Source organism: Papio anubis, chromosome 2 (genome assembly GCF_008728515.1).
Source record: "Papio anubis isolate 15944 chromosome 2, Panubis1.0, whole genome shotgun sequence".
In the NCBI taxonomy this organism is placed as follows: Eukaryota; Metazoa; Chordata; class Mammalia; order Primates; family Cercopithecidae; genus Papio; species Papio anubis.
The window spans coordinates 100,456,918-100,482,763 of NC_044977.1; the positions used below are offsets into that span (position 1 = coordinate 100,456,918).

General features: G+C 41.1%; 1 protein-coding gene, 2 long non-coding RNA genes and 1 other non-coding gene across 12 annotated transcripts in view; 2 read left to right on the forward strand and 2 right to left on the reverse strand.

Annotated features, from left to right (window-relative positions):
• The window catches only part of LOC101022168, a 72,025-nt gene extending 46,533 nt beyond the window's left edge, over positions 1-25,492 (forward strand). Inside the window, exon 3 of one of the 2 annotated variants that reach the window (XR_004181962.1) lies at positions 23,473-25,492. This is a non-coding gene — a long non-coding RNA (uncharacterized LOC101022168). Of the gene's footprint in view, positions 1-8,997; positions 9,739-23,472 lie in introns of those variants that run through there. The other variant, XR_004181961.1, reaches the window with a different exon arrangement.
• MYRIP (myosin VIIA and Rab interacting protein) overlaps positions 1-25,846 on the reverse strand; it is a 404,653-nt gene that overhangs the window by 2,925 nt on the left and 375,882 nt on the right. For 4 of the 8 annotated variants that reach the window (XM_031662839.1, XM_031662840.1, XM_031662838.1 and 1 more), the window contains 5 exons: positions 22,479-22,673; positions 13,666-13,827; positions 7,093-7,197; positions 6,920-6,980; positions 5,427-5,545 (listed from right to left, as the gene is read on the reverse strand). In XM_031662839.1, the coding sequence (XP_031518699.1) occupies positions 5,427-5,545; positions 6,920-6,980; positions 7,093-7,197; positions 13,666-13,827; positions 22,479-22,673 (642 nt within the window). Of the gene's footprint in view, positions 1-5,426; positions 5,546-6,919; positions 6,981-7,092; positions 7,198-13,665; positions 13,828-15,124; positions 15,170-21,713; positions 22,674-25,846 lie in introns of those variants that run through there. The other 4 variants (XM_031662842.1, XM_031662841.1, XM_031662844.1 and 1 more) reach the window with 3 other exon arrangements.
• On the forward strand, positions 15,546-18,608 carry LOC116273656. Its single transcript, XR_004181963.1, has 2 exons — positions 15,546-17,953; positions 18,058-18,608. It is a non-coding gene; the product is annotated as an uncharacterized LOC116273656 (long non-coding RNA).
• Positions 17,803-17,935, reverse strand: LOC116274002. Its single transcript, XR_004182485.1, has one exon. It is a non-coding gene; the product is annotated as a small nucleolar RNA SNORA64/SNORA10 family (small nucleolar RNA).

A 25,846-nucleotide genomic window follows, 5' to 3' on the forward strand; every position in this document is an offset into this window, starting at 1 on the left:
CAGTATTTAAGCTATCCTTGCATTCCCACAAAACCTACCTGTTATTTATTTATTCATTTGTTCTTAGAGATAGGGTCTTACTCTGTTGCTCAGGCTGGCGTGCAGTGGTGCGATCGTAGCTCACCGCAACCTCAAACTCCTGGGCTCAGAGGATCCCCTCCTTAGCCTCTCTAGTAGCTGGGACTACAGGCACATGCCACCATGACTGGCTAACTTTTTATTTTTTGTAAAGACAGGTCTCACTATGTTGCCCAGGCTGGTCTTGAACTTCTGGCCTCAAGTGATCCTCCCACCTTGGTCTCCCAAAGTGCTGGAATTATAGGTGTGAGCCATCTCGCTTGGCCTACTGTAATTTATTACTGAATGCACTGCTCTTTAATTGGCTAATATTTTATTTCATATTCTTCATCTCTGAAGAAGTACAACTGGTGTAATAATTTTCGTGTGTCTGTGTGTGCCTGTGTGTGATGGGCACAGAACATGTATACATGCTTACCAGACATGGATCAGGCTTTCATGATTGGGGTTCTGATAGCTCCACAACATGAATCTTTTAGTTTTCAATATTTTGATGACCCGGAATATTTTATATGGTATGGGAATTAATTGTTGCTTAAAAAAAATCAGCAAAATCATTTGGCCACAGAATCCTTTTGAAAGGTTTAATAGATTTTAAGTTTCTTTTTATTTCTTGTTAGTTTTTGCTATTTTTCTGATTTGATTCTGATTTGACTAGTATTGATTCTAAATTTATGAGAATAGTTTTACACCACATTATATATATAAAAAATTGACATCCTTTTATATAATCTTTTGTTTTCAGTTTTTTTCTTTATGTGACTTACGAAACATTTCTATTTTTTTCAAATAATCAACTCCTAGATGTAGATATAGAGAGATCATTTCCATAATTTCTGGTCTTAATTAAATGTTTTTTATGTTTATTTTTGATGTCTGGAATTCAATGTCTAGTTGTTTTTCTTCTTCTTTAACAAGGAACAAAATATTTAATACTATAAATTTGACACAGTGTAGTTTTATATGTATGCTATTTGCTTTGGTATATATAATGTTTTCATTTTGTAAGCGCCCTGTGGATTTTTCTAATTCAGTAGTTATTTTGAAGTGTATGTGTATGTGTGTGTGAGTGTGCATGTGTATGTGTATGGACAGTTGTGTATGTGAGTACAAGTGCTTTTTAACTTCTAAGTAAGGTTTCTGTTTTTTAACTTAGGTTCTAATTTTCTACATTGGCCCTGTCCAACATGGTAGCCACTAGCCACATGTGGCTATTTACATTCAGATTAACTAAAATTAACTAAAATTTAAAAATCAGTTCCCTCAATGCAGTAGCCACATTTCAAGTATTCAATAGCCACATGTGGCTCGTGGCCACTGTACTGGTCACTGCAGATATAGACCATTACCCTCATTACACGAAGTTCTATTAGACAGCACTGCCCTAGATTATGTTTGGCATTGTGATCATAGAGGATTTACTTTTTGGAATTTATTGAGGTATTCTTTGTGATTTTGTATAAAGTCAATTTTTATAAATGGTCCATTGATGCCTGGAAAGAGAGTGAATGTCTATAAAATATAAAGTTAGCTAAACATCTTAATTAAAGCTTAACAGTTACACTATTCAATTCTCTAATTTGTATTTATTTATGGGATACTTGGGCTGCCAAAGGCTGATAAGGGAGTTTTAAAGTCACCAACCATTGCACCATAAATTCTGTTGCTTTATTATCTGCCAAATCAAGAAAGGCTCATGACTTAACTACTTTATTTTATCAACATTTAAACATCTTTCCTCCTTGTTTTCTCTCAATGCTTTTTATCTGGAATTCTCCTTTCGTTGAAAGTAATTATTTCTGCCCTATTTTGCTTTTATTTGTTCAGTAAATATTGTCTATTCTTTCATTTTTAAACTCTCTGTGTTACTTTAAGGTAATTTATTTTTATTTTATTAAAAAAAACATATTGAGGTGAAAGCCACATAACATAAAATAAACCATTCTAAAGTTAACAATTTGGTGGCATTTAGTATGCTCACGAGGTTGTACATCTACCACCTTTATCTAGTTTCAATAAATTTCTGTCACTCTAAAGTAAAACCCCTTACTCATTAAGTAGTTCCTTCTTATTGCCCCTTCCCACAACCTCCAGCAGCCACCAATCTCATGTCCTGCCTCTATGAAAGACAATTTATTTTTAACTTTCTTATTTATAACCAATTCCTTCCATGACCGTAGTGGTCTGCCCTTTTAGTGTGATAATACATCTTTTTCCGCTCTGTGAAATAATGGTCAGAAGCAAGGGAATTAGACTTTAAAAGGTCAGGGTTAATGGCTGACCAATGAAGAGAAGGCAGTGAGTAGAGCTACTGCCATATAATGCCTGAGAGTAACTTGTATTTCAAAAGGATGTGTCCACCATTATGCCATTATGTGGTGCTTCTGTGCTCATGAGACAGGGACAATGACAGGGAGGAAGAGGAAGGGAGGAATGGGTGAAGGATAAAAGATAACAGAATAAATTTGTCCTTGCCTTAGTCTTGTCATCTCAGACATGATCTGCCCTCTGCGTAATTGGTATCACTGAGACAGCTTAGTTAGATGATCATTTAACTAAGTAGCATCAAACATTTGCCAAAACTTTGACATGTATGTTGGTTTTGTGAAAGGAAATTAAATCTGCGGGGTCCCCAAATCACTAAGCTAAAGGGAAAAGTCAAGCTGAGAACTGGGTCATGCAAACCTGCCTCTCGTTTCGTTTCCTAAATAAGATGGCTACACGCCTCCCCAATATTTTGCCTACATGGAAATTCCTGGTTAGCTCCAAGATCTTTACCCTAAGGTGTTTAGGTTAAAATTTCACCATGGCAATGCAAATTGATAGCTTATCTTTACAGGTGCAGTCACCCACCACCCCCCCCCGGCCCACCAGACACAAATGCATATCTGATTGTTCCTCTGCCCCATTTTTCTATATTATCTCTGTAAAAATGCAGATTCCCTGCATTTTTCCTCTGCCCCATTTGTCTATGTCATCTGATGTAAAAAAAATGCAGATTCACTGAGCTGGACAAAGGCATGAATGACTATTTTTTCCTACCCCCCTCTTACATGAAAATTGTGTACTTCTCAATAGCCTGCACTTTCCTTTTTAAATTTAGAGCCCTCAAAATCATCTTCTGAGAAAGGCATAGACCTGTCTCCTGCGTGCACATCCTTAACTTTGGCAAATAAACCTCATAAAATGATAGGGACTTGTCTCGTTATTTTTATCGATTGACAGTTTTTAAGCAAAAGATCCAACACACCTTTCTCTATAATTTCTAGAGTTCATGCAGATTATTTACTGTCTCTTCCTTTGCTACATTTAGGAGTAGCTGCTGACTTTTTTCAGGAACACAGCATTAACGGCTAATGAGAAATTTAAGGAAGAGTGATTATGAACTGAAAACAGAATAAAAACTGTTACATCTCAACCAGACTTTAATATTCTATTTACATATTTTTATTTCTCTTATATCAAAGCTGCTTCCCACAAGGAGCTAGAGATGCAGTTGAGAGGATATACCCACATATTTAAGAGGTATATAGCAGGCAGGATGTTACTTAGTTTTAGAACCTCGTCCCTACTGCTAAACAAACCCTTAATAGCGGCTACACCATTAGGATGTCCTGATCCAACATCGAGGTTATAAACTCTATTGTCAATTTGGATTCTAGAACTGGGGAACTTATTCCGTTGATCAAATTATTGGGTCAATGTGTATTAACTCACTTAGACTAGTGCGGTCTTAGTTTAGGTTGTTTGGAGGTTGAATTATGCTCCAAGGTCACTCCAACCAAAATTTTTAATCCACAGATAGTAGGCTAGGGCCTGCAGGCTTGTTTGAGTTTTTATTTGCATTAATGAATTAAAGCTCCATAGGGTTTTCTCATCTCATTTGTTTATATCCGCCTCTTCACGAATAGGTCAAATTCACTGATTAAAAGTAAGAGACAGCTGAACCTTCGTATGGCTATTCATACAAGTCCCTATTTAGGGAACAAGTGGTTATGCTACCTTTGCATGGTCAGGATACCGTGGCTGTTGAACATATGTGAGTGGGCAGGCAGTGCCTCTAATACCGGTAATGCTAGAGGTGATGTTTTTGGTAAACAAGTAGGGTAAGATTTGCCGAGTTCCTTTTACTTTTTGTAATCTCTCCTTAGAGCATACCTGTGTTGGGTTAACAGTGTCAATAATAGGGTGCTTATTATATCAGTTACTAATATTAGGCTGTTAACTGTCAGTGGGTTATTCCGGTCTGATGTAAGCTTATGCAATGGAGAATGTCTTCATGTTACTTATATTAACATTATTCCTTCTATTAAGTAATACACTGATGTTAGGAGTGATGTTAGGAGTGAATAGTGTGATGTTAGGAGTTCAGTAGAGTGATTAGAATTAAGATTTAGATGTTGAGCTTAAGCGCTTTCTTAATTGGTGGCTGCTTTTGGGCCAACTATGGTGGTAACAGTTTTTACTCTCTGTAGGAAGGTTGTTTCCTAGGGTCTAAAGAGCTGTCCATCTTTAGACTAACAGTTAAACTTACAGGGAGATTAAGTAATTCTGTGGGTAAGTTTAAAGCCGAACTAAGATTCTATCTTGGACAACCAGCTATCAACAGGCTTGGTAGGCTTGTCACCGCTACTCATGAATCTTCCCGCTATTTTGCCACGTAGGTGAGTGTGCTTTTTCAGCTGTTCTTGGGTAGCTCATCTGGTTTCAGGGGACTTGGCTAAAGTTCTCTGTGTATAGTTATTTCTAGTTAATACATTATGCAGAAGGTATAAGGGCTTGTCTTTGCTTTTTAGTGCTTGATACAGTTCTTTTATCTTTCCCTTACAGTACTTTGTCTACTGTGCCAGGATAAACATTTCTATCGCCTATACTTTTGTCTAAGGTAAATGGTTTGATTAAGATAGTTTGATAATATTTTTAGCAAGGTTTGGGGCTAGAGTTGGCTCAAAGTGATCAGGTCATGATGAAATCTTCTGGGTATAAGCCGGATGTTTTGGGTTAAGCTACATTTTGGTTTGTCCAAGTGCAATTTCCAGTACACTTACCATGTTACAACTTATTTCCTTTATACCTGCATAGAAAGTTATTAGTAATAGTGATTTCTAGAGTAACATTTGAGGAGGGTGACCGGCGGTGTGTGTGTGCTTCATGGCCTTATTCAACCAAGCACTCTGCTCTTGGTTTACCGCTAAATCCACCCCCCAGTCAAATCCAACAGACCATAAGACCATGGAGGAAGGATACTTTTTGGGGGTTCTGATGCGGGAGCTATAGAAGGAAAGGCTGCAGAATGGAGGTACCATAACAGTGAAAGCAATGAACATTAAGACAGAGATGACATTTACCATCAAATCCTTGGTGGTGCCTTTCCTTTCCTTAGTCCTGTTTGTTGAGGAGCCTCGGAGAATGAAGTTGCGGTTAAATGTTTTAATGGTCGTCACTGAAGATGTCTCAATTTTTTCAGCTAAAAGGAAATAAATGGGAAAAAATGTTACCCAGAAGATGGACTGATTGTTAAGGAAAAAACAAGGTGGCCAGATTACTCAGACTTTTGTTCTAGACTTGGAATCTCATTCCTGTACTGTGTTTGACTATGGAATCTTTTTGTTTTGTTTATTTTTATGATGGACAAATAAGTTAGGGCATCATTGATAACTTTCTGGGAAATGATAGCTCAGAGATAACACAGTACAGTTCATAAATACTTATGTGCAGTCCTGAAATAGAAAAGTTTCTAAAACTTGCAAATTTTTACAACTTTGGAGCCAAAAGAATCTGATTATAAAACCTGACCTGAACTGATATAAAACCTGAGGCCATTTAATGTCCTTGTCCATCTCATGGAGTGCAAATGTTCTTGTGCTCTGCTGTAAGGATATTAATGTGTTTGATTTTCAGATGCTGCCTAGATGCCACAGGGGGTGTTAAGAAATATACAGCACATGTACTATATTACCTTTCTAATGCTCAAGAAATTATGAAGCACATGTGGACCCAGGGGTTTCAAATAAAGGACTGTGATTCTGTGATAAATTTTAACTGCATACAGTTTTGTAGATTATAAACATTGAATAAATGTTTGTGAAATGATCAGTAGCAGAACCAAGGCTCAAATGTACATCTTTGGCTTTCTACTCCTCTAATTTGTAAATCTGAATTTCTAGTTTGGCATCACCCTTTTGTGGCTTCTGAACCCAGGGCATTTTTTGAAAATGTCCATTAGATAAAGGCAACATGACTGGCATTGCCAGAATCCTTTCTAGGTTGGACACTGTGGCAGATACCTTTGGTGTTCTGTTCACTTCTCTCTGACAGTCACCATTCTAGCACATTCCAATAGATACTACAGCAAGTACCACCACTCTGTCTTGGCTCATGCATGGGGCAGGTCAGAAGTACCAGGGAGTTAATGCCCCCAGAAGTAACTCTCAGCCAGAGATGGATGGGAGTTTTAGGACAAATATCCCATCTCCCTGCCTTTTGGGCAGAAAACTCTGAGATGCAGCCAGCATTGTCTCCCAGAGGTCACCAGGAGGACTTAGCCTTATTTGCCCAAAGAAATAACTCCTAATTCAAGTACCCTGTATTGATTGACTTAATTTCTTTCTCTGAATCATTTCTCTTCTTCTCTAGCAGTGCACCTTCCAAACAAGCTACTTCCACTCCTATCCTTGTCCCAGGGTTTGCTTCTGGGGGGACCCAAATCAAGATAGACAAGAGCAATTCTGTGTGAGAACGCTCCATTAGATCTAATTCTCAAACTCAGGTCTCTGTGTTATCCAAAGTAAATGATTCAGGCTTAATTTTTTGGTAGCTTTGTGGTTTTAATTTAGCATACCTTTCACTGGTGGAGCAGGCAGTTTCCTCCTTTGCTGCCTTGATGTATCTATGGTTTGTACCTACAAACAGAATACAATGAGCAATATACCTTTGCATAGCCAAATATATTTTATCTTCTAAATTTTCCAAGCCATGTAACATTCCAACAGAGGGAGAAAGGGACAAACACACCTGGGTCCTTTGCTTCTGATCCCGTCTTCTTGTGAGGCGCACACATGGTGCTATGTTTAATCCTGCAATGGTCAAGGCTGAAATCCGGCTCTCGATATCAGAAATCTTAAAGCAACAGAAAAACAGGATTGGCAGGGAGAAAATACAGAAGGGGAAAATATTTCTTAAAAGTGTTAAGAATTTATAAAGACAAATCTGCTTTGATGTATGCTTATTCATTCATTCAACTTCTACCAAACACTTCTCTATCTAGTGTGTAGCAAGAAAATAAAACACAGGCCTTTCTGTATAAATTTAAATTTCTAGTTTGTTAGCTCTAGAGCATGTCAACAACCCCGTCAGAGTATGCCTAGGGATAAATGAAAGCCTGGGGGCATGATGGGGACCCTGGCCCAGGGCCACCTGGCTCAGCATGGGGGTAAGGAGTGGTCAGAAAGTCATAGAATTTATATGTCCTGTCATAGTCATTTATATGTCCTGCTTTCTTCTTCCATAACTTCGTGAATCCAAAACCACAGCACCAGGTTTTAGAAGGGAGGCCTGGCAGCCCCTGGTTCAAGTCCATCTCCTCCATTAAGAAGCCAACCAGCCTTGAGAAACTCATCCCCTCTCTGGGCATCATTTTCCTAAGTTGCAACATGGGAAGGTCAAGAGAGAGCTCAGATTTTCTTCCAGCAGAGTCTGAATGCAGAAATGGAAAGTAAGAACCCACTTAGTGCCCAGGGAGAACCCTGGTCCTCCCCTGTCTCCAGAAATGAAGATATTGTCCCTGCTCTTAGAAAAGGGCATTATTATGTGCCAGGAACCATGCTTAGTGTTTTAAATACATGAACTTATTCATGTCTCAAAATAATTCTGTGAAATAAGTACCATTATCTTGGTTTCACAGATAAGGAAATGGTGGCTCAAAGGGATAAGCGATATACCCATCATCTCACAGGCATTCTGGGCAGTGCATGGAATTCATGTCAGTGGCCATGCTATTATCACATTGCCACAGTCTCAGAGGATGTGCCAACACCTGGTATGGGGGACACTGGAAAAGGCAGGGAAGGGCTAGCAGAATCAAGGGAAGAGGTCAAGATTCTGCTGAGATGGTACATTCTGAGTGTTGTTAGGAAATCAAACAATAAGCTGATGGTAGACCCCAGCCAATGTGTGTGTGTGCTCCACACATGAGGTTTCCATTGCCTCCCAGCCCTCCCCATTTCAGTGCTACTCAAGACAAATTTGAATTCTGCTGTCATTTACCGAGGGCTTCTTTGAACAAAGTCTACTGTGATAGGAGCTATAGGAGGTACACAGAAAGACTGAAGGGTCAGCAAATTTGGGAGATGTGTCCCCTACCCCTGAGGGGTGGCAGTCATGGTCAGAAAAGGAGGAGGAGGTAGGTGAAGGCCAAGTCTGTGGCATCTGGTAAGAGAATACAAGCTACCCAGTAGCCAGCCCCAGAAGGTGCCACTTGAGTCCTGCCCTTCCTGGTCCCCAGATGCCTTTCTGTTCTTAATCTTCAAATTTCACATTAAGAATTGCATTCTTTTGGTTTGTGAACCAATAAATTGCAGAAGCCTCTGAGAAAAGTTGCAGGCTAAGCTTTTACCAGTCATAAGCAACTGGTGTGGATTAGATGCTCACATTCTTCCCCGGAAGCAGTTTTGATGGAGAGCCTTGCTCAGAGGGCCCTAAGAAAGACAAGGTCAATGGGAAAGCAAACTGCTGACCTCTTCATTTGTGGACTGTCAGATTCTGGAATAAGAAAGGGTTATTTTTTCAAGTTTTAGTCCATAGGACAAAGAACAAAGAAAGAAGAGGCTACTGAGGGCTGATTTTGCCTGTATCTTATCTCTGTATATAATTAATGTCCCACTTCAATTATGTCTCTATATAATTATGTCCCACTTCTAGAACTGCATGTCCAAGGAGCTATACATTTGCTAGAAGGGGATGACCAGTTCAGCTCTGAGTTTCCTGGAAGCCAAAGCCAAGAGCTCCATGTCCACAAGATCAAAGACCAAGTACTCAGAAGAACAGCTTTTCCTGATACTAAGAGTTAAGCGTTCTCCAGGAATCCTCATGGAGACAACCTTGCATGATGCAGTGGACAGCACCCTTAGCATGCTCTGCAAGGGTCATTCTGCAGTCTCTTTCAGCACTGGACAACAGCACTCTGTCTCAAAGGTAGACCCTAAGTTGATAGCATCCTTAGAAACTGTCCTAATATTATGAAGAACACAATTTAGCATATGTACCCTCCTCAGTGAGGACCCTCCTACCATCCTGCAAGAAATTCTCTGTGAGACTAGACTTTGGATGAGAACAGACAACAGGAAGTTGGAGGCTTCATTCTCTGGCACCAGTTAGCCTGGTGGGGAGAATTTCTGCATACCTGGAGGTGCAGTTGAGATAATCCACAAAGCTGAAGGCAGGGTCAACAACCTCCCATGCAAGTTAAGGACACCTAGGCAAGTGCATGTATGCCTGAGGGCAGGACCAACACATTTCCCAGGAAACCACACAGCACAGACTGGATAAGAATGTGGGTTGTTTGCATAAAAACCCTAGAAGAAAATCTAGGCAATACCATTCAGGACATAGGCCTGGGCAAGGATTTCATGTCTAAAACACCAAAAGCAATGGCAACAAAAGCCAAAATTGACAAATGGGATCTAATTAAACTAAAGAGCTTCTGCACAGCAAAAGAAACTACCATCAGAGTGAACAGGCAACCTACAGAATGGGAGAAAATTTTTGCAATCTACTCATCTGACAAAGGGCTAATATCCAGAACCTACAAAGAACTCAAACAAACTTACAAGAAAAAAACAACCCCATCAAAAAGTGGGTGAAGGATATGAACAGACACTTCTCAAAAGAAGACATTTATGCAGCCAACAGACACATGAAAGAATGCTCATCATCACCGGCCATCAGAGAAATGCAAATCAAAACCACAGGAGATACATCTCACACCAGTTAGAATGGCAATCATTAAAAAGTCAGGAAACAACAGGTGCGGGAGAGGATGTGGAGAAACAGAAACACTTTTACACTGTTGGTGGGACTGTAAACTAGTTCAACCATTATGGAAAACAGTATGGCGATTCCTCAAGGATCTAGAACTAGAAATACCATTTGACCCAGCCATCCCATTACTGGGGATATACCCAAAGGATTATAAATCATGCTGCTATAAAGACACATGCACAAGTATGTTTATTGCAGCACTATTCACAATAGCAAAGCCTTGGAACCAACCCAACTGTCCATCAATGATAGACTGGATTAAGAAAATGTGGCACATATACACCATGGAATACTGTGCAGCCATAAAAAAGGATGAGTTCATGTCCTTTGTAGGCACATGGATGAAGCTGGAAACCATCATTCTCAGCAAACTATCGCAAGGACAAAAAACCAAACACCACATGTTCTCACTCATAGGTGGGAATTGAACAATGAGAACACTTGGATGTAGTAAGGGGAACATCACACACTGGGGCCTGTTGGGGGTAGGGAGCTGGGGGAGGGATAGCATTAGGAGATACACCTAATGTAAATGACAAGTTAATGGGGGCAATGCACCAACATGGCACATGTATACGTATGTAACAAATCTGCATGTTGTGCACATGTACCCTAGAACTTAAAGTAAAATAATAATTAAAAAAAAAGAAAAAAAAGAATGTGGGCTGTTTGGCGCAGTGGGTCACACCTGTAATCCCAGCACTTTGGGAGGCCAAGGCTGGTGGATCACTTGAGGTCAGGAGTTTGAGACCAGCCTGACCCATATGGTGAAACCCTGTCTCTACTAAAAATACAAAAATCAGCCGGACGTGGTGGTGCATGCCTGTAGTCCCAGCTACTCGGGAGGCTGAGGCAGGAGAATCACTTGAACCCAGGAGGCGGAAGTTGCAGTGAGCCGAGATCATGCCATTGCACTCCAGCCTGGGTGACAGAGTGAGATTCCGTCTCAAAAGAAAAATAGAGTGTGGGCTATGAGGTCACAAAATTTGGGTTAAAATCCAGGTTTTATCACTTTCTAGGTATTTGACCTTGGATAAGTTTCCTCAGATATAAAAGGAGAATAGTAACAGTAGCTACCTTGTGGGGTTGCTGAAAAAATAAATACAATAATGTGGTAAAGCATTAAGGACAAATACCTGGTACAAAATAACGCTCACAGAATATTGGGGATTATTGATAATATTATTGTAATATTTAAAAATAAATGAAAAATTAAGAGGCATACATTTAAACACATGGAAAATGGACATTTGGAACTCCAGAGTTTTCTGCCATAACAGTCTAGAAAAATGTGGAACGGGGAATAACTATCCAATAAAGGGGGAATAATTATCCAATAAAATCCTCCCAAACACCTGTAAATATTACTTCCTGTAAAATCATTCAAGAAGTATTTGCTACACAATGTAACAGAAAACAAGTGATTTGATTCTAGTTTATATAACTTTGACAATAAATTGATTAAGTCTTGGGTGAAATTTATGGAAAATAATTTTTTTTTGGAGAATTGCTGTTCAGCCATTCTTAGTGGTAATGGTCAACAGGGCCATCTATCTGATGAGCTCATTTCTAGTTCACAGCATTGAACCATCCACAGAATGGAGAATTGTGCCCTTTCATTCTCTAGAGTGGCTGATGATGTCAGGAGTTGTAATTTTGACTCAATAAAGTATTTACTTTTAAAATAATTATCGCCTGAGATTGTCATCTTCTCTGTGAAATGAAAATAAAATCTCAGGGCCCCCAATTCACTATGCCAAAAGGGAGAAGTTTGGAGGCTGAGTCACAACCCCTCCTCCCTGCCCCCCAAAACTGGCTTTCCTTTTGTTCCTAAACTGATAGCTACAGATAGAAGGCCACATGTCTTCACAGCTTCCGTCACCCTGACAATGGAAATTAACAGCTTATCTTCGTGGGTACAGGACAAGAGGAGACTAGAAATTGTCCCCTCACTCACCTGAAAATGAATGCGTATTTGACTGCTTCCTCTACTCTCTGTTTACTTTTACTCTATCTTATGTAAAGCACAGATTTACTGAGTGCAAGATGAATACATAATTGACCATTCCCTTTACCCCTCCTTTTCATGTGCAATGGGCAGATTCACAAGAATGTCACCAAACCCTCCCTCTTTCCCTCCATCCCTTTCCGCTCCTGCCCACTTTTCCCCTTTAAATATTGAAACTCTCAAAATCCTGTTTGGAAAAAGTACGAGCCACAGATCCTACTGTGGTTTCTCTTTTTTTTTTTCTGGGTGCATCCTCAATCTTGGCCAAAAACAAAACAACAACAACAAAACACCCTCTAAAATGACAGAGACTCACTTCAGTCAGTTTCTTTGATTTATGTCTCTATCCAAATATGGTTTCTGTTGACCACAGTTCTCCCAATGATTCAGTTTTAAGATGCAGGATCTATCTCAGTGGCTCACGTCTGTAATCCCAGCACTTTGGGAGGCCAAAGTAGGCGGATTGTCTGAGGTCAGGAGTTCGAGACCAGTCTGGCCAACATGGTTAAACCCCATTGCTACTAAAAATACAAAAAAAAATTTAGCTGGGCATGGTGGCATGCACCTATAACCCCAGTTACTTGGGAGGCTGAGGTGGGGAATTGCTTGAACCAGGGAGGTGCATGTTGCAGTGAGCCGAGATCGTGCCGTTGCACTGCAGTCCAGCCTGGGTGACAGAGCAAGACTCTGTCTAAAAAAAAAAAAAAAAAAAATCAGCAAACCAGGGGTCTATACTGAGCTTAAGCTGCAGAGACCAGTGTCTCTCAAACTTGAGTAACACATGGAGCCCTTTTAAAGAAAAAAATTGTCATGGGTCCTGAGAATATATCTGCAGACCCCAGTTTGAAAATCAGTGGCTTAATCCATGGGCAATTTTAATTTACAGAGTCAAAGGCTACAGGAATGTCTATGAAAACTTCAAACAGCCATATTCACAAAGTTATAAGACTATGTCAGTCCGTTCTTAAATAGCTGTATCTAAATCCTGCCTCCGCCTCATGAAAAATATTGTCCTGAGAAATGTATGCTTCCAATTTCCTTCATTTATTCATCCCATTTTTATTGTGTGCTATGTCTGTGCCAGGTATTGTGCTAGGCACTGGAGTTTCATGTTAAGCCACACAGTTATAGTTCTATTCTCATAGAGCTTTCAGTCTATAATGGGGAATATTACTTAATATTATTGCTTAATAAGTAATCAACAGTATGATAAGGGTTAGAAAAGGATGGTCTTGGAGTGGAATGGAAACCTGTATAGTAGAGAGACCTATGTATGGGTCAGGAAATTTCTCAAAGAGGAAACTGGTATAAGGTTTAAAGGGCAGTCCAATATATTATTAAGGCTTTAACTTGGGGGAGAAGAGGACTACACTTTTAAAGGGAGAATTTGGTGGAGTTCATCTGGAAGGACCATATCCATGCAAACATGCTGGAGATGATGGGAGCTGATAGATACAATGGCTTTAAAGTGATTCTTGTAGAACATGGGGCTTCCTCTTTCACCCTGCAGGACCCATGTGGGCAGAGAGGAGAGTTCTCACCTGGAGTTCAGCATGGTGGACTTGGGCTGCAGCCGTGGCCACCTGGTCCTCCAGATCCGCCAGATGGGTCTCATCAGTGCTGCTGTGGATGCAGCGGGCGGCATCTTCCAGCTCAGTCAGCTGGCTCTCCAGTCCATACACAGTGCCTGCTGCCAGGTAGACCTGTAGAGAGAGTGCTGCATTTGAGTTCAGGTCTGCAGACCTGGGACTGGTTGGGGTCCCTTGAGGGGACCCCAGCAATTCAGAGGAGTGAGAGAGAGAACTGGGCTTAACATGGCAGGGGGAATGTTATTTTTATAACATTTATGAACATTCTTCACACTTAAATGTGTGAGGTCTTGACACCCCTCACTGTCAACCACACCTTCCCTCTCCCACAAACTTTCCTGTACGAAAAAGCATTTTAAAGTTGCTTTTGTTCAAATAGTGCAAAATACATGACATCAGCTATGCAAATTGTGTATTGGTCCAGTGACTATAAAAATGACTATAAAGAAGAACCAAAGAGAAAGACTCATGATGGAGTTTTGCCAACACAACTTTTGTTTAGCATTTAGTATTTGAGAAAGAATTCAGAAAACATGAAAGAAGGGAAATAATTTAAAATAATTACAAATTTTGAGTGAATTCTCTCTGATTAATTAGCTTCTGCATGCTTCAGTGAGGTTAAGGGAATTAAATAAACCTGAAGTTTGTATTGAAAAATATTTCTTAGAAAATAGTGTGATGTTAAGAGAAGCATGTTGAATCTATTTATCTGTCAATTAGGACAATTTTTGAGAGCTATTAAAAATAAGAGAGCAAGTCTGATAAAGAAATTTAAGAAAAAGAAACATTTTTTACTTACAAGTTTATAAGGTTATTCCCATAAATGTGAGCAAGGTAAAATCCTTGAAATAACTCAGACTAAGTGGTGTGGGCCAGAGTGAATGAAACACATACGCCCTCTCCCTAATCAATAATGTGATGAAGCAACCAACAACACAAGAAATGAGATGTATCTAAAGAAAGTCATTACTTAAAGAGAAGTTCTTGAGGTTTAATCAACATATATAAAATCCTAAACCTGTAATCACAGCAATTTAGAGTTGATTTGAATGAAACACATGGCCAAGACTTTAACAGTTTCCTGAACTTGGGTTAAGAATACAGAAGAATTGAAGACAAGTCAAGAGTTCAGGTACACAAGTTATGTTCCTTCCTTCCTTCCTTCCTTCCTTCCTTCCTTCCCTTCACTTAATGACGCTGTGTTGGTGAGGGAAAGAAGCCTGAGATGTTCCCACTCTGTCAATTCCTTGGCGTGATTCACTCATCTGTTTTAAAACTGGCAATTTTACAAAACATTTCAAGGTGGAGCAAAGGCAGGTACAGGTTTGATGAAAGCAAATTTGTGCACCATCACCAGACATAATTACCTGGACTGTGGGAGCTTTCAGCACTGATTGGCACAGACGATGTCACATCAGATGATTCACCAGTCATACAGGGGCCATGAATCAAATGTCTGATGGGAATTGCCATACTTCAGTTTATCTTTTGTTTTATATTTCTTTATCATATGTTGAATATGTAATTCTGTTTCATACAGAGAAATTCTGTTTCTAAGAGATCCTCACAATTTAATCATAGCCATTTATTTTTGTTTTTAAACAGGAAATGGTTCTTTGTCAAATGAAAGAAATGATAAATATTTCAAAGGTATTTGAGTGAATAAATTATTCAAATAATGTATCACAAAATTTCTGAAGTTGAAAAACTTCCCTTTAGACGGTAAAAATATAATTGGGGGTGGGGAAAAGGGGGATAACCAGAGAGAGAGAGAGAGAGAGATGTTTGAAGTTTATTATACTTTTTTATACTTTCTCCTATCTACACCAAAAAAAGTAAATTTATTTTAATAAGAATTTAAAATATAAATCTACAGTTTTACACAGTAAAACAACATTTGGAGTTATTTAAGTGAAATAATTTAAGCATGGCAATGGTTAAACAGAACTTAACATAACTAAGGTCTTGGAACCTTGATTTTAGCAGAAACATGCAAAACTCAATGTCATCACACCCTGGGATGTGCATCAACCTGATTGCTGTTTACATCTTCAACATGTTCATTCCCTAATGTTCCTTTTTTTTTCCCTGCCAAGACAAAGCAAGATGAAAAAGCTCCAAGCCCTCAGCAAGGCCAGAATGTTCATCTTTTACTCTGTGTTCGCTAAAAGCCTACTTTCCTGGCACCAGGAGGAAGAATAGATTTAGTGGTTTGGCACTGATACCGGCTGAACAGGAATTTACAGCCAAAATGATGGTGCCTAAAGGACTGGAGGAGAATGATGATGATGATGGTGGGGATGATGATGATGTGATGACAGCATTAATTTATAAAGTCAGTGGCTGAGCCAAGGGTTTTATGTGACTTATATATGCTCATAGCAACCCTTGAGGTAGATACTATTGTAATAATTGTGTTCAAGATGAGAATTTTTATGCTCTAGGAAGGTTTAGTGATTTTCTGAGGTCTCTCAGCTGGGGACTGGTGGACCCTAGAAGTGATCTCAGAAGGGCTGAAGCTAGTTCCCTTGTGTTTATCCTCCTTGCCCTATGATGCTGTGATAATCTCAGTTGGAACGTTATAACATTTTGCATTTCAGATTTTAACATAAAGGTACTAGAGTTACTATGGTTATAGATGGATATGATATTGGCTCAGTTGCTGGCTTGAAATAACAAAAGGTAACATGCTATATGATGAAAATGTTATTCTAGCTTTATAAAACATAACCCATTTGAAAAATGTTCACTTGGATTTGCTTGGTAAGTTAAGGTCCACTTTTGGTGAGAACTATGGTTACCATGTCTGAGTAATCTATGACCCCTTCAAACTCTAGTCATTGATGCCTATGATTGCATTCACTGGCTCTCAGTTCAACAAGGCTTTCTCAAAGTGGTTCAAGGCGTAAGAATAGGTGTTTCCTTAATGAAACACTTATTTGTGATTAAATTCTCTAGAATAAAGAGTGTTAAACAGATTTCTTTACTGCAGGTCTTCCGAGAGGCTTTAATGTGCTAATATGTATCTCAATTTTCCTAGAAAGAGTATGCAAGCTTCCAAGACTTATTTGACCTTAGAGCATCTTGTTGGACTTGACTTCCATGAAATATACTTTAGGGGACTAATGTATTTCTTTCCTTGCACTCTGAGGGCAGAGAACCACCTGAGTAACCATGATCATCTCCACAAGTTCTAGTGCCACATCCTTTTTGGTGCTGTGAGGGTTGTAGGAGACCTTTGGGAAAGAGGACCAACATCCTCTGCATGGACCTGGATTCAGTGGCAGAGCTGGGCTCCCTGTAGTGCAGGTCTACTGTGTCTGCTGCCACTGGTTGTATACTCCATGGGCAATGTGGGATGGAGCTAAAAGGGAAGTTGGGTTTGCCCTCCACTCCCTCTGAGGCTTGGGATTATGGGTTACTTACAACCCCGCATACATCCTCAAGGTGGCAGTCCTACTATTCACACCACAGGTCTGAGAATGCTCATGCTAGTCATTCTCTGTTGACCTTCTAGGTCCATTTTCTATCCTTCTTTGTCCTGCCCTGTTTCCTGGGAGGCTGACCTATTTGGACTTCATCACCAGGGCTTCCTGGCTGTCTGGGATTGGTTTGGTCAGTGGAGATACCACTGTCTGGGACTGGTAATAGCTTCCTTTTATTGCTACTATTCCACCCTCAGCGTCCCATAACCTTGCCCACACCTGAGTCCAGCTACACCCCAACAGGTACAGCAGAGCTCTTCACAGCAAGAGTTTAAAATACCTAGAGACCAAGACATTCAGCCCAAGGAATTGAGCCCCCATTGCGTGCTGCTGTGGAGGCTGGGATTAGTCCTAGGTTGTTTCTGCCTTTAGGGGAGACAAGAGCTGATTTCACAGCACTAACACCAGATAGCAGGTGAGAAGTGTCAAAGCTGAGAGACAAGATAATTCTCAAATACCCATGCCCTCTGCTAATTAAGGGGGTTAAGGCAGTTCATGAAAACAGGAGATTGGATATGTAAATGCCGATGTTTCTTTACCTTATGTAGCTCTGAAACCTTCAGAAGTATTTTTATTTATTTTCTTTTTTCCCATTTTGCTCAGGACCCGTTGTGTCCCTCAAGGAAAGAGATGTCACAGTAAAGATGATCTGAGGTCCTGGGGAGATCCTTTCTCTTCCTCCCCATTACAAAAGCCACACAGGCGAAGCTAGTGTAACTGGGCAGAGCTGTGAGTCTTCAGAGGTATTTTTAAAGGTGAACATTCTCAACCAAATGTTCTTTTTCTCCCCCTGAGTCCTGTCCTGCGGTAACCAATGTTCAGAAAGCAAGAATAGTGTCACCGTTTCTATTTCTGACAGTCCCTAGGTTCCCTAGCACAAAGGAGAACAGCGGAGGAGTGCAGGACTGTTCTTTATTCTGAAGACCAACAAAAGCCATGGTTTAATGAGATCAGCTGCGCCCAGAGGACAGTTTAAGAACCACCCTGGCTTCTCCCACTGCTCAGCTGAATTCCATCCGGGAGCAGCAGAGCGAGGCAACCCGCCCGTGGCTCTGTGATCTGTTGAATTAAAGAGACGAAGAAGAGTCATCCTTTCCCTGACTCAAAAGCCCATGAATTCAAAAGAATATAGATGGGGTTTCTTCTGAGGTTAAATTTAAAAAGCTGAAGGATGGGGGAAGGGAAGGAGGAGGAAGAAGGCAGTTAACTCTTTGGGAACAGGAGAGGCATGAGGGGTGCAGAACAGGGGAGCAGTCACCTACAGACTGGGCCTTCCAGCCTTGGTCCCTGCTGGGGCTTCTGACATCTTCAGTCTGTGAGTAAGTGGACATATTTTAAATCGAAACTGTTAATGAACCCAAAGGAAAAAAAAAACATAACTTACAATTAAAGGATCTTACAAGATGAAAACTCCAATAAGGCCATTGCATTCTTTTCAACATGCTCCTTGGAGGTAAAAATAAAAGGGCAGGATATCTTTGTTTTAAGTGTGCTATGAAAACTGACCATTTTCATTTAAACCAGATATTTCACACACTGTTTTTCTGATACCATACTTTGTAAAAAATACATTCGTTTGCTAGTGAACCATGTCTTTAACCTTTTCAATTCTGTGTGTCCAGGATCAGGGCCATCTCAGGACTCAGCTATGTTAGAGACACATTTAAAGAACAGAGACCCTGTGCATGAGAAGTCAAGCAGTTCTTTGTAAAAGGGGTTTCGTTCCTCTGGTGTAGTCATACATCAGCTAAACATTCACCAAGTGCTTCCTCTGTGTCAGGCTCTGGGTAGTGGACTGGGGCTAGGCTACAGAAATAAAAGGTGGTAAACCCTGTTCTGCAGGAATTTATATATCTCGTTCCCAATCTGGGGGTGATTTTGCCCTGCCCCAAACCCTTAACATTTGACAATGCCTAGAGACAATTTTGACTGTCACACTGGGAGGGTGCTGCTGCTGGCAGTTAGTGGGTAGAGACCAGGGGTGTGGACAAGTATCCTGTGCACAGGACAGCCCCCACACGAAGAACTGCCTAATCCAAATGTCAATAGTGCCAGCCTAATGGGAGATGGATGAGTGAACAGAAAAGATGGAAAGTGTGAAAAGTGATCAGACAGATACATGCATAGGTTTTATGGGAGCCCAAAGGGAGAGAGTCTTCAACTTTTAAAGTGAAACAAGCATATATATATATATGTAATTTTATTCATAGAGATGGGATCTCACCATATTGACCAGGCTGGCCTCAAACTCCTGGCCTCAAGCAGTCCTCCCATCTTGGCCTCCCAAAGTGCTGGGATTACAGGCGTGAGCCACCACACCCAGCCTGCAGTTAAACATTTTTCATTTCTTATTGTTTCAACTTTTATCAAAAAATACTTCAGGCTGGGCACAATGGCTCATGTCTGTAATCCCAGCATGTGGGAGGCCAAGGCAGGAGGATCACTTGAGGTCAGGAGTTTGAGACCAGTCTGGGCAACATAGCAAGACCCCATTGCTGCTTTAAAAAAAACACTCTAATAACAATTCCTGATTTCTGGGAACAGCATTCATTAGAGCACCTCAAAAACACAGTTGACTTTGCAGGAGCTGGCATTACCTAACTTGATTTGATATCAACTTCATGGCAAGAGCCATGCCAACTACTGATGGTGACTACAGCTTGAGTGTTAATGTCCAGATTTCTCAGTGTCACCCTTGGTCTGGAGTACTGGAAAATTCTTATCCTCAGCTATTTCCTGAAATACTCAGTGATCATGAATATTTACCTGTAAAAATTTATTACACTGTTTATTTCATCACAAATCAGAAGGACTGAAAAATCCATTACTAGCAAATATCCCTATTAGGCCAAACCAAACATCCAACTCCTCAAGGGGCAGTGAGAGCTTTCCTGAACTCTGAAGTTATCACTCACACCCACCCCGCCTCCAGGCCAGGTGCCTCTTACTTGACAGCCAAGAATTTTTCTTCTCTTTGAATGGAAGGGGGAAATTACAAAGTCCTTTAACCTAAACATAGTCATGCTTTGCTAAACAATGAGGATATATTATTATAAATGCAAAATTGTGTGAACATCATAGAGTGTACCTATGCAAACCTAGATGGTATAACCTCCTACACACCTAGCCTATTGCCCCTAGGCTACCGCATGTTATTGTACTGAATACTGTAGGCAATTGTAACACCATGGTAATTATTTGTGTATCTAAACATAGAAAAGGTACAGTAAAAATACAGCATTATAATCTTATGGGACCACCACTGTTGTAAATGTGATCCGCTATTGACCAAAACCTTATTATACAGCACATGACTACAATTATATTTGCGAATACCTTTTAGGTGTACAAACTAAATGGAATTGAATCTGAAGAAAGGTAAATGTAAGCACTGTCTTCTCCTCCCTCCCCCAAGTACATTGATTTTGCCTTCAGAGATGTACAAGTTTCCACAGGGAACCAGCTGACTTGGCTGATGGTCTTTAACCCTTCTAAATGTTGAAACAGATTGTGAGCACCTTCCCCTTCATCCCCTTCCCCCTTTCCAGACATCTGGTAGATCTCACCTTCTTTCCCTGTGACCCTGACTCTGAGGCATGGCTTCCTTCAGGCAGAAAAGGATCTGGCACCAGGGAAAGCCCAGCTACCTAAGTCAGGGTCCTCAGAAGAAGCAACAAGTAAAAACAGGATGAATGAGGCAGATTAGTCTTCTGGGCCACTCTGCCTACACTTCTGTAAAAATGGATGATTTTTCAATAAAGCAAAATCACCAATAGGACTTGTTTTATTTCCTTTCTTTCTCAAGTGTCTTTCTCTTGAAAGCAGCAAATGCATACTTGTTCCAGGATGAGAGAAAGAGCTAAGAGTGTGTGTTATTAAAGTTGGAATCACTTTTAACAACCCATTCTTTAGTGAATTTTAATGGGATCATTTTAGGAATTGGCTGATGACATGCCTTTCAAATACTAATAAGAATAACCAATATTTATGTGTACTTTTTTGCAGGCATTATGCTAAATGTTTTATTTCCAAAGAAGAAATGTAATTTTGAATATAGTTGATGTTAGGCATTTTCCTCTTGATTGGCAGATCCACTAGCAGTGGTTGGTTAGCATCCTTATTGGGGAGCATAGGAATTGGGGAGGGGGAAATGATGGCAGTCTGAGGTCTAAATATGGTCAGAAGGTAATACAGTAGAGTCTTACTCAGTTCCCAGAGTGCTTGGACAATTTTGGAGTGGAGTGTGGTAGGCTCAAAAGAAAGACAGTGGGCTTCTTGTTGCTAATGGCACAAGGAGACTTGGGTGATTCATTGGAAACATAAATTACGTATGATTGTGTTGGGATCTTTTTTTTTTTTTTTTTTTTTTGGAGGCAGGGTCTTGTGCTGTTGCCCAGGCTGGAGTGCAGTGGCACCATCTTGGCTCACTACAACCTTCGCCTCCTGGGTTCAAGCGATTCTCTTGGGTCAGCCTCCCAAATAGCTGGGATTACAGGTGCCTGCCACGACACCCAGTTAATTTTTGTATTTTTGTAGAGACGGGGTTTCACCATGTTGGCCAGGCTAGTCTCAAACTCCCGACCTCAAATGGTCCGCCTGCCTCAGCCTCCCAAAGTGCTGGGATTACAGGCATGAACCACAGCACCTGACCAGATTGTGTTGGTATCTTAAATTAGAGAAGCAGAGAAGACCAGTTGTAGTAACTTCAGTTCTTTTGGCAACCACTTCATCCCCTGTAGCGGCACTGGCAATACCTGGATCCCCTTGGATCTCTTTTATAGTTTCTCTATACTCTTCTCCCTGCCCACCAAGCTTTTATTCCTAGCAGCCCATATCTATACAGGGGACTGCCTTTGGGCTACTAGAGACACTGCCTGCGTGCAAAGAGACTGAAGTGCCTGCTGGTTGTAAGAAGGGTCAGTTCTTTTGCCCTAGGTCAGGACAACTCTGAGGTGCAACTTCTACTCCAGAGCTCTCTGCAGGATCAAGCTGAAGCTCCTCTTTGTGTAAGATCATGTCCTTGCTTGGATTCTTCCCTTTCCCTTACTTTCCCCATTCCCTTACTAGCTTCCCTTGGGAGCATTCCCTAATAAGTCACATGCACACAAATCCTCATCTCAGGGTCTGCTTCTGGAGAATCCAACCTAAGGTCCTTCCTGAGAATGTATTTGCTATGGTGGTAGTGGTGTGTGTATCCTTGCACTCTTCATGATAAGCTACAACTTCATCAGCTTCTTCACACACATTCACCCTAGACAGGGCACCTCCACACCCTCTTACATTTTCTTCCAGGGAAGTCAGCTGCTCATCCAGTCTCACTTGGTCTGTCCCACGAGGAAACGTCCCCTTCTCTCTGTCAGGAGGGACTTGTGGGGACTCCCAGGGCCCTGTAGATCCTGCTATCAACTCCTCTGTGGCATTGATGACTTTCAGGACTTCTGTGGAGATGTTGCAGAGAGAAACAGCAGAAAACTTCTGTTTGGTCCGATAACAGAAGGGGACAGAAGACAAGAACAGCACATTAACAATGACACAGAAATTCTATGTTATCATGACACTCATCATCATGAGGTTGATTCTGTAATTCCACACACAAACACCAATGTGCCAAGGAATGAGATTAAACTAGACACAGCAGAAGAGAACTGAGGGGAGGCCTGATTTGACTTTGCCTAGTTTCTGTGACTCATAATAAATTATTTCAGATTCTTGGGGAGGGAAGGAGGAAGGAGTGCTAGAGTGGAAGCTGTATGTCCTCTGCCCACTGCTGGTAGTTTAGTATCTCTTACCTTATTTGCTGAATAATATTATACTTCATCAGCAAAACTTCAATCTCAGACTGAAGTGTGGTCCAGTGGGTAGCTTTCTGGACTGGCATTTAAGAGACCTGGGCCCCAGTTCTGGCTCTAAATTCACCCAGTTATGGGACCTTGGCCAAGTTATTTCTCATTTCTGGAACTCATTTTTGTCATTTGTACAATGAGGGTACTAGAAAGAATTTCTCTGTAGTTTCTTGATAGACAGTGTATTAGCTCACACACCTATTTTCAAGCCCATTCTCTCTTGCTGTCTTCTACCATGGGGGTGAACAGGAAAATACTCAATTTTCCTGCTTCCCTTGCAGCGAGGTATAGTCATGTGACACAATTTTAACTAGTGAGTCCACAGGGAAAGACTGAGGAGTTTCTAGATAAGTTTTTGTTTTCCTAATCAGGGGAATTGGTGCATCTAATGTTCCTCTCTTCCTCCCCACTTGTTTCTGCCTTAAACATAGACATGCACCTTATGAGCCAGCAGAATTGAAGAAGAATGCCAAACCTCCAAGTGAGATGGGGCAGAAAGACTGAAGGAGCTTGGACTCAGAGAGCACTGGATTGGGTGAACCACTGGCAGTCATCAACTGCCTCTGGATATCATGTTATGTGAAAAAGATAACCTATCTGTTGAAGCCACTGTTGGCCAGGTTTTCTGTTACCTGTGGCTGAACGTATTCCTGACTGACACAGGTCACTTCCAGCTTTTACATTCAAGGTTCAAAATTACAATCAATCCGGATTTGGGCCAACATCATTAATGGAGCAGAGGCACATCAATCCCAAAGAATTATCTGCATTTTGAGTTCATCTGAACATATAGCATCATGCAATAAGCTGGAGATCACTGTTGCTTGGCAGTCATGGTTTCCATCTACAAACAATTTTGTTTATCTCATCATATCATTTGTAAATTAGAAGTTGAATACTGCTCACAGGCATATTTTGTGTGACCAGTAAAATGTTTGGTAAGATATGCCTTTCTAAGATATCTGTCTGACCCATACAATCTTGACCAAAATGTTAATGATAGCTATGACTTGATTTTGCAAAATTTGTTCCTCTGAGTGGATTCTATTTTAGGTTTTGTCTCACTAGAGAAGGTTTCCGTTGGCCCTCCCACTTCACTAGAGAAGCAAAGGGGCTAAGTGACAAATTAGTGGCTGAGTCTATAGTCCAGAAGCTGACTCTGGGCTTCTACACTGAGGCACATGGTCTCACACCTGTCAAGCCATTCTGGAGTGAGGACACATGTGCCAGAGGGCTCCTCTTTAGCTTTAGCCTGTCTATTCCACAATAGCTGCTTGACTGACCCAATAGCCATGTTTCTGTTGGTTCAGGGGGCTTTGCTACATACCAAAAAGGTAGGGTCTGGGGTCCCAGGGGAATGAGATAGAGTGGAGGTGATACAGACCCACCAGAATAAGGGTAATGTCCAAGAGAACAGCCAGAGCCAGCTCTTCACCTTAGGAAAAATGTGCAGAGGATGTCCCCCACTTTTCAGGATCCTGTAGCTTGGTGTGGCAGATTTTGGAGACAAATTGGGCTCAAAATAATTTTGGCAAGAACCAGCTACCACTGCTTAAGCCTGTTTCAGAAAGGGCAATATTGTATGCATGAAAGCGGATTTGTTACCCTTTTATTAGGAATAAAACGTGTTTAGAAAGATTGCCCCTTATTTGGTAGACACAGTGCCTTTGTAGATCTTTTGAAAGAAAGATATATGACCAAGGGATTCAGAAAAAAAAGTTAGACCATAGCATGAGGGAGGGGAAAGCAAAAATTTACACAAATTTCCAAACAGCACAGGGCATTAAAGGTCCAAGGTATTAATGGAAAGGACTTAAGAGATGCTTAAACAGAAAGAGTGATCTGTATCCTGACTTCAACTGAACATACAATCAAAAGGGTAAGTTGACCATCAATACTGTTTGACCATCATTGTTTTATTCCATCTATAAACAGCCTTGTTTATTCAGTCATGAGAGTTGTAAGCTTGAAGGCAAATATTACCCATGCTTTTTGGCCTAGAATACCTCCTGTGAGATATGCACTTCCCAGTTCTCTGTACTCCCCATAGTTCATTCTACATCTTTATTGGGACCTTATGGTGTGCCAGCTCTGTTGCAGGTGCTGGGATAAAGCAGTGAACAAGAGGGATGCAGTTCCTGCCCTTGTGGCATACCTTTGGCCCTACCCCACCCACTTGTCACATTGACTTACTGTCTTGGCCCCTGAAGGCATTTGCATTTTCCCTTAAGTCAGAGTGAGGAGTCCCAGGCAGCTGGTCTGAGGAGAGCACCACAGCTTCACCTGGAACACCTGAGGTCTGCTTAAAGACCTGGACCATTTCAGCTTCCAGCTGGCAGAAGTGACGGATCGGGCCGGGCGTGGGGGCTCATACCTGTAATCCCAGCACTTTGGGAGGCCGAGGCAGGTGGATCACCTGAGGTCAGGAGTTTGAGACCAGCCTGGCCAACATGGTGAAACCCTGTCTCTATTAAAAATGCAAAGATTAGCCAGGTGTGGCGGCAGGCGCCTGTAATCCCAGCTACCTGGGAGGCTGTGGCAGAAGAATTGCTTGAACCTGGGAGGTGTAGGTTGGAGTGAGTTGAGACCTGCCATTGCACTCCAGCCTGGGCAACAAGAGTGAAATTCCGTCTCAAAAAAAAAGGAGAAGAAGAAGTGACTGAACAAAAACTATATGAAAACTGGAAAAGATCTCTTCATTGGTTGGTGTCCTTATTTTGCTCTCCACTGGGAAATGCAAATTGGAATCCACAGCAATTTCCCACCTGTAGGGAATCAAGTGTTTCTTGTCTGTTCCCTAGGAAT